The 13,943-nt window shown below is 42.4% G+C and overlaps 1 protein-coding gene across 1 annotated transcript; it reads right to left on the reverse strand.

Moving 5' to 3' along the window:
- Positions 1-5,563: 5,563 nt before the first annotated feature.
- Positions 5,564-10,800, reverse strand: LOC311025565 (transgelin-like). The gene is made up of 5 exons (XM_084028536.1): positions 10,631-10,800; positions 7,237-7,417; positions 6,976-7,147; positions 6,763-6,865; positions 5,564-6,654 (listed from the first exon to the last, which is right to left on the reverse strand). Exons 2-5 carry the CDS (start codon positions 7,414-7,416, stop codon positions 6,507-6,509), a joined length of 603 nt encoding a protein of 200 aa, XP_083884662.1. The 5' UTR covers position 7,417; positions 10,631-10,800; the 3' UTR covers positions 5,564-6,506.
- Positions 10,801-13,943: the final 3,143 nt, after the last annotated feature.

A 13,943-nucleotide genomic window follows, 5' to 3' on the forward strand; every position in this document is an offset into this window, starting at 1 on the left:
ACTAGTTGGTCCATCTGGAGGCCCCATACTGCACACTGTCGTCTGAGTGTGAAGTTTGATGCAGTGTTAACACATCGAGCCCAGCATAGGAGTAGCTTTAGCACCCTAAATTGAGTCCCAGCACCCCTAAAAATATTGCATAGATAAATATAACAGTCATGTTGTTGTTTTTTTAAATCTCAAGTCCGTGTTTGACAAGCTTAAACCAGGTCAAAAAACCATAGACAGTACTTATGGTTTACTTTAAACTTAATATTTTAACAACAACCCCCCCCAACCGAGTCATGGCATGGTATGATCCGCTTTCTCTCTTTCCCACCTGCCCCGTTCACCCCATTATACCTCATTAGATTTTCATTTTAATACAATTTCATTTGTAATACCAAGTGATGGCGTTTTCCCCCTCAGCATTAAAGTAAGATTTCCAGTCACAGTGATTTCCCCTACCTGAACATTCTGATGTTCTTCGTTGACAAATGTGGGAATGATATTCCAAAATAACGTTAAAATGTACAGTTTTTTGTTTAAAAAAAGGGATTTTTGGGGGGGATCATTAGTGCTCAGCACCCCTTAGGCTCTGTTCCTAGAATCGCCCCTGGAGCCCAGAACTAAACGACTTAATGGCTGGATTCACATTACAAGTTTACATTTACATTCATGTTACGACACAGAGAGGAATTAAAGCTGGTATTTTTTTTACTAGTTTTTCCATCTTAAGAGTTGTGATGCAGTAAAAATGAAGGAACGTAATCACCGTCACATTAAACTGTGTTACCTGAAATGGTAAAACGCTGAAAGGCATTTGCCTGTGTGTAAATGAAACATCTGGTGACATAACAAAATAAGCACTCCGTCTCCAGCATGTACATTTCCATTAAACCATATGTTTGCACTGCCAGTGATCCAAAGCGAAATATGCACCGAATGCTTTTAAAAGTCTTAAAACGGGCCATGTTGACTATAGATAAATATTTGACAGCTTTCTCTGTCAACACACGGTTTAAAAATGGGAAATGATAACTTTGTAATCCCAACAGGCTTTAACAGAGACAAGTTGGCTACACCCTGATAAAACTACATCTAGCCTTTCAAGCCTTTTCATGAGTTGGCTGTAGTTCAGTGTTAACATGCTGGCCAGTGTTGGACGTCTGTAACTCAACATTAAAATCAGTTTTATCATTTAAATGTGATTTTATCTCATGATCTCTCAGTGCATATTTGTGCCATGTGCTGCACTCCCTGTGATGTTTTATGTCTTGTAAATAAGTCTAAATGGTTTAACTTCACAATCGGGTTATATCATTTGAGAGGAAATGGAATACAGAATGTGTCATTATGAAATAAGAAGTTTAGAAAAAAACATCAACAGAGATTGTGCCATTTTTTGTTTTTAATGTATTTGATTGTAATGTGTTTGATTTCACCTTTAATGTGCTCCTGTTTGATGTAGTGACCAGGATCAGCCAGGTGGGGGCTCTCACGATTTTTGGGCACCAAGGCAGCATTCCCACCAGGTGAGCTTTGAGGATAGAAATGAATCTTTAACTGCATGTTGTCACAGCTTTGTCCTCCTCTCATGGCGTTTTGAATGGATGCTTCAGATCTCAGATATTTGGCGACATTCCAACAGTTTCGAGGGGAAACATCTGCTTCCTGACTCAGATTACCCACCATTTACACCTGATACTCCTGTGGCCTACCATTCTCACCCTTTCATCACTCAATGCAGCCACAGAAAGAGCTAACGACGCATGCAAGTCACACCACTGAACCAGGATCAGCCATATTCATGCCCATGACTCATTCACCCACACATTCAGTCTTCCTGTTACCCTCAGCGTGGAGGTAAGATAAATCATATCTGATGTGATGGCTTACCATTGCCCAAAGAGCCGGTTCACCTGCACCGAGGCTCGCGTGACCCCGTCTCCACCTCACTTGGACAGTGCAGAAGAACTCCAGAAGGTCTTTCTGCGACCAGGTCATCGGAATTCATTTATCCTCATTGATTTCTGCGGACCGCCTGTGGATAATTGACTCAGACCTGAAGCTAATTCAGCAGGTCTCAGGTCAGGGTCAGCTTGTCCTATTTACTTCCCCAGTCTTTCAGCCTGGGGAAGTATCAGCCTAACGTTGCTTTTGCTGTCAATTAAAGCCTGAAAGTTTGTTGTTTAAATGTAGTTCAGTGTAGTCAACATTTGACCAATCTGTGTTTCTTATATTCTCACTTGTCCTCCCCCTTCTTTTTCAGGTTTATCTACATGCATTGTGACTTCTGAGAAGGGGATGTCACTCATAACCTCCGGCCTGACGTCTCTTCCTGACATTTCATACAATCTATACGTACCTGCAAAGAAAATTAAAATTGTATTCCTTTCTATTGTAAAACAAGATTAGTATTATAATGCAATAGAGATTTACCTACAAACAATCTCTGCAATAGTACAGTTGATGATTGGAATGAGGATCTATGCTTTAACTGACAAGTGGCAACCTCTGAATGAAGCCCAGATGCAAAAAAAAAAAAAAAAAACTGCAGTTCCTCCTCATGGCCACTCGAGGCTGGCTCCAAAAGAGAATCAATAGATCATCCATCCAATATGTGACTGCTTATTCTGTATGTCGTGAGGGGGTGGGAGCTGACCCCAGCTGACATTGGGTGAAGGCAGGGTTCAGCTGGACAGGTCACCATCAGGCTGACACACAGAGACAGACAGCCGTTCACGCTCACATTCACACCAGTTTAGACCCCCATAGACCCCGTGTCAATGTGTCCACCTTTTCAGCAGCTGATATCCCCGTTCATGACAACCGTACGGTTGAGTCTATATTTTATTGAGTCTGTCAGACAAAACAGCCAGTAGGAGTCACTAGTGATGCGACGGACACTTCCTGTAACAACAAATTGTCCAAATCAAACAACAAAGTTTGTCAACACCCTCCAGATCAACACATGAAGCAATTTCTGATTTGACGCTCACTTGACTGTTAACTGGATCGCTGAAGTGATTGATGCGGCCGTTCTGCTTGGGAGGATGGACGCTTGCAGGCAAAACCAGAAGCACCTCTGCCAGAAACCACGTCTCTATAGCAACGGGCAACAGGTTTTTCCACTATGTCACTCAGATGCCTTAATCAGCGTCCCACCTTACCGACTTCACTGACTGCAGCATTTGTTCTAGCCTGATAATCACACTGAAAGGCCTCTTCTTTCACTTGAGTGGTGAGATCTGAACCAGGCTACTTCAGTTCATCCTGTCTGGTTCAGATCTGGGTCTTAAGCTGTACCACATTACTCTGTTTGGCTATTATGGTACCTTTGTGTGTTCATGCAGTCAACCCTCTACTGGAGCATGGATGGATTATCAGAACTGACCCGGATCCCAAGAGTTCCCATTACACTTCACACTGTCCTTGAACTTGTTTGCAGTTTGAGAAAATTATTTCCAGGTTGATTCTTTGCAGATTTTTTGAGCTGCCACTGGAAGAAAACATGTAGCCTCCTGGAGCCAGTGGAGCAGTAAGGTCTAGCCCTGCTCAACAGTGGAAGGTGTTACATCAGGCTGCGTATTCACTATTTCACAGTCTCAGGGATTCAAACTGGCATCTCTCCAGTCATAAGGCAACTTCTTTAACCTCCAGGCTAACCGGCGTCCCTGTTATGCCCCTGTATGGCAGCAAAGTGCATTCCACTGCAGTGAGGCAGTGGTGTTTTGGTGTTTCCACACTTTCATTAAAACTCTGATGGAAGAAAATAAAATCCTGTGTTCAAGCCAAAAAGAAGCACAGTTTGATATATTTTTTTTCGTGTATTTTGAGTTTCATATATTTTTACTGTTTCCACACTGGCAGGTTAGAAGTCAATTACTAGTTAACCAGTTCAACCTCAACCTTAAAGTCACGTGATGTCCAATTTGAGGAAGAAATGAGGTAAACAACCTTAAATCACAGTTTTACTGAGTAGGTCCACTGCAGCGCTCTATGAATTTAAGTACCGTGATCAAGGAGGCTTTCTGTCACTTCACCGTGGACAAGTTGAACATTAGTGTAACAAACAATAGCTGATTAGATTGTAAACTCCTGACACAGTTCATGATAAAGGAACCCCATCTGTCAGCACACCAGCTTTTATCTCCTCAGACATGAAAGGTGATGAAACTACTAGTCCAATGCATTGCTGATTTTTCTCCTTCTGTTTAAATCTGCTGGGTTTTATTGACTTGTAGTTGTCTGTCCTGCCCTGCACGTCGTAGAAATCCGTTTTTTGTCTTGGCCTCAGCAGTTTGGCAGTGATGTTTCCCATAGATACGGTTGACAAAGAGTAAAAAAAGTTAAAATGTCTTAAAGCGGGTACGTTATGTAAACTGGCCCACTGACTCTATGAGCTCATTTAGGCCTAAGCATACAAGTTAGTGTTGAAAGCACTCGTGTTTAAATAAATATTAGTGTTGAAATAATAAACACATTTGGCAATTAGAATAAACTAAACTACAGCTGAAAAACCCCAGCCTCCGTCCCACAGAGACTAATGTCCTGCAGCATCGGTGGAGTGAATTTGAGGACATCATAAACAGGAAACGATCTCAAGAGACTAGAAGGTGCTGCAGAAGTTATTTATGAAGCGTTTAATATCAGTGTGCATGTAAAGAGCAGCAGTTTTCTAATGGTTTCATTGTGAAAAATAATAGATTTAACAAAAAATTAAAGCAACAATATGCTTATAACGACTAGGACAGAAGACATTTTTACTGTAATCTTCCCGTTTGTTTTCAATTTGTACTTGAAGTAATTTACAAAATGGCAATTGACCCCTATGGGTAAAAACTTTATACACACAGTTTCCTGTTAACGGACCAGTAATAAGTAGGAAGGGGGAAAAGAAGTCTTTTTGTTTGACCTGACTCTACAATGATCATTCCTTTTTTGGAAATGATGTGATTTTCTAAGTCCTCTGCTCTGGCTTGACTCTCCTCCTGACCCACGACACCTTAATCTCCTGTGTTTGACTCCATCTGGACATTTTTTCTAAAGTGCGACTTCCTCCTGTTATATCTTTAACACCTCTTTCTCTCATCAAACCTAACTTGCTGCTTTTTCTGTCTCCTTCTTCCTGCTTTTCTTCTCCATCTCCGGCCTTTTTTCTGAGCCAGTTCATGCTGGACAGCTTAGTGTGTATTCAAGCAAAAACGCAGCATAAACAAAAGCTCTTCCTCTGAATCCTCCTGGTTTCTCTCGTTCCATCCAACTAGGCAAAGCAAGGGAAACTGGATGGAACGTCTTTGTTTCTTTACAGCCGTTATTATATCTGATTATCTCGGAGTGCATCTCAGGTTTAAAGCAAACAAGGCTCTGTGTTATTTGCAGAAACTGTGACATGTTTATTACGGGTTGCTATGTACATAAGCTAATCACTTTCCCTGTTTACCTGCTGCTGCAAGTCTATGAAGAATCACATAGCGTCATGATTTTATGTGATCAATAGAGTTATAAGCAGATGTGGACAAAGCCCGCTACTGTCTTCATGTGTATATCGTTAATCCATTCATCACACAAGAGGCGTCTGTACAGGTAAATCGAACTTTATTTCAAAATCATCATCATTATATATGACGTACACAACTATAGAAAGAAGGTCTGACATATTGATTACAAATCAGTTAACTGAGATCATCTAATTGCATATTGTGTTATAGAGCAAAGCACACAACTGTACTTACAACCTTTTTAAAACCAGGCATTCATTTTCTACAGTGACTTACAGTTGATTATGGTGGTGGATTTGTTTGTTGTCACTTCAAATGTTGTGCTTCACATCATTGTAAACCACAACACTACGTCTTACCTTCCACACTGCCTCTGGTTTCAGTTCATTCCAGTACACGACCAATGATGCTTGAGATCACGTTTTCTATCATGCTTATTAACATTTGGATTCATTTTCCCTGTCTCATTAATTGTTGTTAATGTTGCATTGTAGCAGTTGTGTTCAGGGAACGGTTTCAAACCTCTCCTTGGTGGTGCATTCAAAGACACCCCGACGGCCAAGAACTGATGGCTGTCTTGCCAGGAGAGCAACGCCAGCAGAAAAACTCAAATCAAACAAGGACACTGTGAAAAGTAAATTCATCTTCGCGAGCTAATATTATAGTGAACTGGAATGAACTGAACTAAATCTGTAAGATAAGACATTTTTAAAATTATGGTTTGCAGTAATATATGAAACACATTTGATTTTAGGCAGTGGGTTAAAACATGCAAAACAACTGGATCCTTTAAGAAAAAGAAATATAAGTTACAATTTACTATGTGAAATGCTGGGTCTAATTCTTTACTTCTAGTATCTGTGTTGGCCTACTCAACATAAGTATGTGCACATGTTGTCTTTGGTCCCCGTTTTGGTCCAGTTTAGCCTTGGAAACAGTCAGGTTACGTTACTCCTCCTGGTCCTCGCTGGCCTTTGAACGGGCAGAAGGAGGAGTGTCTGGGAGGAGGGTTTAAGCTCGGAATCAGGGGTTGTTGATGATCTGCCTCTGCCGTCCGTAGCTCATTCCAGCTTGAGACGCTCCTCTGTTTGTCCCCATTTGCAGGCCGATGACATTTTTGCCTTCGGTCAGCTGCTCCTCTGAGAAATCTCTCCTGTTCTCTTGGGCCTTCCTGCACACATAAGGACAGACATCTCTCAGCCCACAAGCTCGCTCCCCAGCGCTGAAACCAGACCGACTTCGTTGCCAACTTCCTACAGAAATCCAGTTCTAAACTCACTTGTGGAACCAACTTGGGTCTCCTTTGTAACACCCGTCGTTCTTTGTGACAGCCAGACTACCCAGAGCCATCAGGGTCCTCTGGACTCCAGCCAGGTCCTTGCCTGAAAACATGCAACAATCTCACATGAGCAGAGCACACACCAGATTCAGGGATCTGCAAAACACTTAACTGTGCTGTAATAATACGCATGAGTTCTACTGTTTGTCTTACCTTCAAAGAGGTCTACAGTCTGAAAGATGTCAGTTTTGGTGACTCCATAGGTTTCTGCAGCTTTGAGGAACAGGGATATTAGTTCCATCTGCTTGAACACCATGCCGGAGCTCTTTATGGACTTGATCGGCTTGTTGGCTCCAGACAGGCTGTTGATGAGCTCACACAGCACCTAGAGAACGACACAGATCCCTCTGAGTAAACTGTACACCATGGACAATTACAATGCTGTATGCACATTCATGAAAACCCAACACTCACACATCCATTTTTGAGCCAGTTTTGGAATCCGGTCTTGCCTGGCTCAGGCCGGCCCACTCCGGAGCCACACTGAACGACGATCCACTCCACCAGCCTCTCTTCCAGCTCCACGTCGTATTTCTTTTCAATCTTACTCTGTACCTCCCGGGACAGACCAAAGGCAGGGCCGGCGTTTGCCATGCTGTTGGAAGGGAGAGATAGGTGGGAAACTTAGCAAACTTTACTCTATTGTGTCCTTTTCAATATTGATATTTGATGGATGACATCATTCACATTCAAATCCTATACCCTGCTCACACCCACAGTCCTGCCCTGCAGTCAGAACAAATAGCATCTTAATCACTCTTTTCCTGGTGCGTACATGTGTGCCTGACTGTTGGTGTGGTAGAACTCTTTTTGTTTTTGAGAGAGAGAGAGAGAGAGAGAGAGAGAGAGAGAGAGAGAAAGAACTTTCAGAATAAATACTTTTTTTGCCTGATCCTCACTTGTTCAAGGGGATATTTTATTGTTCAAACTTTGGTTCAAACAAGTTCACGTCAAAGTTAGTTTAAAGTGTTTAAATCAAGCAAAATACTGATGGAGGAGAGTTAGATTTAGATCACTAGATTGATAGATGATAATTAGATGAGAAGATTGATACCACTCCCACCAAGCTACAGCCAGCTGCTTAGCTTAGCATAAAGACTGAAAACAGGTGGAAACAGCTAGCCTTTGTCTGAAGATAACAAAGTTTGCTAACCAGCACCGCCAAAGCTCACACAACAACACGTTATGTTTGTTTCATCGCTTTATGTTAATTAGTGAGCATGAGGTGCTAGCTAGTAGTCATTGTTGTTACTAGGCTAGCGGTTTCACCTTGTTTTCAGTCTTTATGCTAAGCTAAGCTAACCGGCAGGGGGCTTACATTCAACAGACATATATGGGAGTGGCGTTGAAAACATTTTGGACATGCGGTAGTTTAATGCTTAAATCTTAAAGAAGTATAAGCTTGCTGCAAGGAATTATTGTGTCATTTATTAATGCAGAATGAACTTCCTGTTGGTTTCAGAAGTGGCCCGCTCCCTGCATCCTGTTTGCTCATTCGGCTGTTACTTCCTTCCACTCCCTGCTATGTCCTGTATACAGGACTCTAAACAAAACCGCTGCTCACCATAGCAACAAAAACAACAACAAGCCTGTTAAAACATGAACATATCAGATGTGCATGTCCACACCGCAGTTATATCTTTTACAGATCCTAATAATTGAGTTACGCAAACCAGTGACTCGGAACTCAGAAATCCGATAACATATGGAGATGGTTATAGCTGATAGGAAAATCCTCTGCTCTTACTTTTCTTGACTCCCTGCCAAGTATATGCGTACAAATTTCCAGTATGTATGTTCTGAAAATATAAGGAGGCTGTACATTTTCAGTTGCATGTGAATGAGACTTGAAATACCATGTAGGATTTTGTGCAAGAATCTGAGTTTTATTTTTGAAACTGGGTTTAATATGAAAGCAGATAGGCACACCTCTTCTCAGTCTTACACAATGTGTGTTAATAGTTTGACAACTATTTAATGTGTCTAACGAGCTGCCATGGATCACACTTGGCTGTGTTCACTGTCTGAGGCCACAGTGGTTATACAGGCACGTGGAAGTGACTTCCTGCCTGCTGAGTGACACCAAAAACAGTTTGTCACAGTAACCAGGGTGAAGTAAACATCCAAACATCAGTAACTCCTAGACAACCCCTTTGTCGTGGCACGCCCCAGCAGCAGCAGCTGCAAACATCAGGACTCATTCTGCATGCAGTGACCGACGGAGGGACGATGAAGTCAGAGAGTCTACCCTTTCAGATTAAATCTAATCTGCTCTTCGACCTCTGAACTACACATGTGCATCTCTGATTGGATGTCAGCAGATTGGGTCGTATCCCCTCTGTCACTCTGCACTGACCTTTTGCAGGACTGTGAAAGTAGACTGTGAATGTAGACCGCAACCTATAATAGCACACGTGTTCGCATTAGAACTGAACTGGGAGCGGCCTGGTAGTTACAGGGAACGTCTTGTAATCATAGAGTCACAGCTACACACCCCAAGAACACAAAGATGTCGATAAACACTGGTTGTACTTCTGCTCTCGACAGGTCACCACGTGGCTGGCTTCCGTAATGTGACTCTATGTGACCGTAGTTTCCTACTACCTAAAACTTGCTCTACGGCAGTTATCTTTTTTTTTATATTTAAATGTCTTGTAGTTTGTCAATTGTTTCTAGTCAAAAGTCAAAGCCTCAGTCGCACTGCAGCTCGTACCGTAATCTTTTATGTGATCCCTTTTTTATTTTTGCCATTGTTATTCCAACAACAGGGAGTTGCTACTGCATACTGATGTGACTGAGTCTGTTATTTTCTCAACAAATTATTATTGAGGGGGCTTTTCCATTAACCACCCTGCTTTAGCTTTACACAGGCTTTAACACCTAAACTGCTACTCTGAGCAAACTCCCCTCTGGTTCAGACCACTGATCAGCTCCTGTTTGTCACTTGAGGGTTAAGTGTCTCACTCAGACGCAGCTCCAGTTTTTACTCCTCTATTTGTTGTCTCCCCCCCCCCCACCCCCGGATCAAATTCTTGAACTTTTGCATCACAGTAGCCTGCCGTCATCCATTACATGATGTTGCACAACGTTCTCGTTGGCTGCATAGAACAGTATCACCATCTTTACCGTCTCAACTCTATCTGTGATTTATTCCAGCAAGAGGTCGACCTGAAACCTTTGTGAAGTGAACACAATGGATTAACTCAATATTTCTCACAGTGTGGTCGTGTGTCCCTTCACTCCCAGCTGCTGCTCCAGACTGTTGATCCTGCACTCTCTAGTTCTTATCACTGAAGATAGTGAGACGAGCCCAAACACCATCCCGAGTCACATTCTTTACGTAACCTCGCTGGGTGAAGCGCTCGCCTCCACATAAACCTTTACCATGGTCCATAAATGTGACAATACGTTACAAACGCATGTACTTTACTGCCATTTCCTGAACCCGCAGCCTGGTGTTCAGAGTGTATGTGCTGCATGTTGAAGGGCGGAGAGCTCTGAAGCTATCAGAAGTGTGCTGAGAGGAAAGGTGGATAAGAAACAGGATTATATAACTCAAGAATTTACAATATTGAGTCCTATTCTGTGAATAATCGACTAGAAGCAAAAGGGAAGGAGACAAAGAGCGAGGGTGGGGTGTAGGATACATTACACCTCCTTTTTCTCTTTTTTTTTTATGTTTCCTGCACAGAGTTGGCCACAAGCTTAAAGCCGAAAAAGAAATCTTTCTGACTGCCAGCGAGAAAGCAGAAAACTGAGGTTGATGAATGAGGCCGAGAGAAAACAAGGAGAAGGAGTGTTTACTTACTTTGTGTTGTGGCTTTCAGGTGAATACAGGTGCGTGAGGAATTAGTGTTGCTGTGTTCCCGCTCTTCTTCTTCCTTACAACAGAGTGCAGAGTGTACCAAACAGGCCTGCCAACGCAAATAGAGCAAACACTCTCCTCTGCAATGTATGACTTCACCACATTTAACAGAGAGAGAGAGAAAGAGCGAGAGAGAGAGAGAGAGATACCTTCACGTCCTCTTATTTCACTCTATGGCCCGCCCCTTTTGCTCTTTCTCTTTTTCCCCACTCAAATTGTAATTCCTTATTTAGGAGAAGGAAGGGAAGGAAAAAGAGAACATGTGACTGGATAGTTTGGTGTGGTCACTGAAAAGAATTCTCCACATTTCTCCCTCTACCGCCGAGGAGCGAGACAGGATGAGGAAGGAGGGAGGGATGATTGAAAAAAAAATCCTCCAGCACAGTGCAGTCTGAGGGAGCACAGGAAGGGAGCTACAGTAATTAGAGAGCAGTGGAGCACATGTAGGAGATTATTTATTGCCTTAATTCATACTGCCGATGTCTGCGTCTGAAAGCGAAACAGGCAGCTGTGGAATGTAAATCCCCTCCTCTGTTCAACATTCACGTGAAGACACAATAAAGAGGAAGCAGAGAATCAGGCCGTGACGCATCACAACATTTTTTTCCCCTGATAGTTTCGAAAATGTCATTCAGTCATGTGTAATTGACCCTTGACTTGATGAGTGGTTTCAGCTCAGTGGCTATAGTAGCACATCCAGGCGGTTTCCATGGCAAAAAGGAGGGACACGCCCTCCAAGGCCCCTCCAGCCATGTAAGCTTCGTCTACACAAGCAAGTCAGGACCTGGCTTTGAGATACAACGATGACATCACACATGATAACACTGTGAGGAGTGCCGGGACACGTTCATGTCAGCTGGGTTTTGCATAATTTTACCTACAGGACCAGTAATTTAATATTTAATGTTTAATGTTTAATGTAATTTATATTTAACCCCCAGGCCATCTGCAGGGTTAATGACTTTGAAATGACCTGAAAGTGTTTTTTTTCACTGCAGTGGAATATTCCTCTTTCCTGCACACAAACAGTGACCATTATGAACTACTCAATCAAGTTGGAAGTAGGGGGACTTTCATAGACTTCCATGCAATCAGACTTCTTTGAGCATCCAGACGAGAGAATGCAAGAGGATGGCACTTCAGAATTAGCTTCACTTTTCAGATCCGGAGGTTTTCTGTGTTGTGATTTTTTTTAACGCTGCTTCGGAAATTTATGTCACAAAGAAAAACAATTAATTCAGTAATTACAAATGTTTTTTCATTCAACTATTACACAGCAGCTGCATACATAAGAATACAATATTAATAGTTTGTATTGCATTTTGCTTTATTTTTTCATTGATTTGTTTTTATTTAAGGCATTTTAAGATTTCTGTTTTCCGATTTTGCACTTTTATTCTTTTTTATTACATATATATGTAATTTTAATAAAGAGTCAGTTGTAATAAAATGCTGCAACTAACAATTATTTTCCTTATTGGCAATTTTAATGTAGCTGGTATTGAGGTTTATTTAAGGATCTGAGTATTTCTTCTGCTTCTACTGGCAACAACCAGTTTCTAGCAAATACACAGTGAACTGGTTGACCCGGCAGGGCGGGGAGGTGGATGGGTGATACTTCAAGGACTGTTCATGTTCGACCAGATGACAGATAGTTGTGTGAGGGAGAACATGGGAAATTGATCCAGCAAATGTGTAAATGGTGAAAAGACACACAGATGTGAAATTCCACATGTGTTTGAGCTGCGAGGGGAAAGCATACACTTTTTTTTCAATCTGAAGTGGTAACAGTTGTCCTTTGCAGGGTTTTTTTGTCCTGTGCTTGATGGTGTGATGCCATATTTCACATCAGTCAACCATTTTCTTATGTTTTGGCTTTACATTTCAAAAACGCTGCCTTTGCAGGAAGTAAGAAAGACAGCTTGATTTGCTGCTTTTTTTAAAATTCCAGATGCCGACCAGCCCTCCGTGAGTCTCTACAGCCTGTTCTTGCACTACAGCAACATCTGGTGGCTCAGGGGTACAGATAGCAAACATCCACTCATTGGCTCTTCCTCGGTGCAAACCATTATTATATTCCACATCCAACAAGTTGTGTTTTAAACAAGATTTTCTCCAACAAGAGAACAATTTGCCGTATTAGTGTCCTCCAGAATCAACGTCATCCCTAAAAAAAGATTTAACAGATTTAGCTACACACTTCAGGGTGTTGATGCCCATGCTGAGAGCTGCTAATTGAAAAAGAGCTGCATGGCAGACGCAACATTGTGATGTCACCGGGGTGTTAAATCTGAACACAGAAAAAGAAACCAAACAGATGGAGAAGAATAACTAAGCATCAAGGGCGACTGTCAGAGAAATACGGTGCATTTCGTATTGTTCTTTTTCGACCTGAATAATTAAAGTACAAACCTATTTTGAGTCTAAAACCAAAACAATTTCTGCTTCATAAAATGTCTCAGTGGTTTGACTTCAAGAGAGTTATAAATACTCAAGTACTGTCTCTGGTCAAAAACATAGATAAATAAATAAAAAGGATTTGGCATGGGGGCTGCACAGTGGTGTAGTGGGTAGCACTGTCACCTCACAGCGAGAGGGTCCCGGGTTCGATATCCGGGTCGGGTTCCGGTTCCTTCTGTGTGGAGTTTGCATGTTCTCCCTGTGTGAGCGTGGGTTCTCTGTGATAGACTGGTTACCTGTCTGTCTCTACATGTCAGCCCTGTGATAGACTGGTTACCTGTCTGTCTCTACATGTCAGCCCTGTGATAGACTGGTTACCTGTCTGTCTCTACATGTCAGCCCTGTGATAGACTGGTTACCTGTCTGTCTTTACATGTCTCCCTGTGATAGACTGGTTACCTGTCTGTCTTTACATGTCTCCCTGTGATAGACTGGTTACCTGTCTGTCTCTACATGTCAGCCCTGTGATAGACTGGTTACCTGTCTGTCTTTACATGTCTCCCTGTGATAGACTGGTTACCTGTCTGTCTCTACATGTCAGCCCTGTGATAGACTGGTTACCTGTCTGTCTCTACATGTCAGCCCTGTGATAGACTGGTTACCTGTCTGTCTCTACATGTCAGCCCTGTGATAGACTGGCGTCCTGTCCAGGGTCAGCTGGGATCGGGTCCAGCCCCCTCCCCCCCGCGACCCTGAATACAGGATAAGCGGTAGACGATGGATGGATTTAGCATGGTATTTCTGCCAGTGTGACGAATCACAACAAATCTACAGACATTCCTGCCTTTCAGGCGGA

This window comes from Eutrigla gurnardus (genome assembly GCF_963514095.1).
Source record: "Eutrigla gurnardus genome assembly, chromosome: 15".
Lineage (NCBI taxonomy): Eukaryota > Metazoa > Chordata > Actinopteri > Perciformes > Triglidae > Eutrigla > Eutrigla gurnardus.

What these genes read in the sequence shown, in the direction of transcription:
- LOC311025565 (XM_084028536.1), bottom strand. Translation starts at nt 7,416, where the DNA reads ATGGCAAACGCCGGCCCTGCCTTTGGTCTGTCCCGGGAGGTACAGAGT. An exon ending in ACTGGCTCAAAAATGGATGT is followed by an intron (nt 7,148 to 7,236) that starts GTGAGTGTTGGG and finishes GTCGTTCTCTAG; the next exon opens with GTGCTGTGTGAGCTCATCAA. An exon ending in GACTGTAGACCTCTTTGAAG is followed by an intron (nt 6,866 to 6,975) that starts GTAAGACAAACA and finishes GCATGTTTTCAG; the next exon opens with GCAAGGACCTGGCTGGAGTC.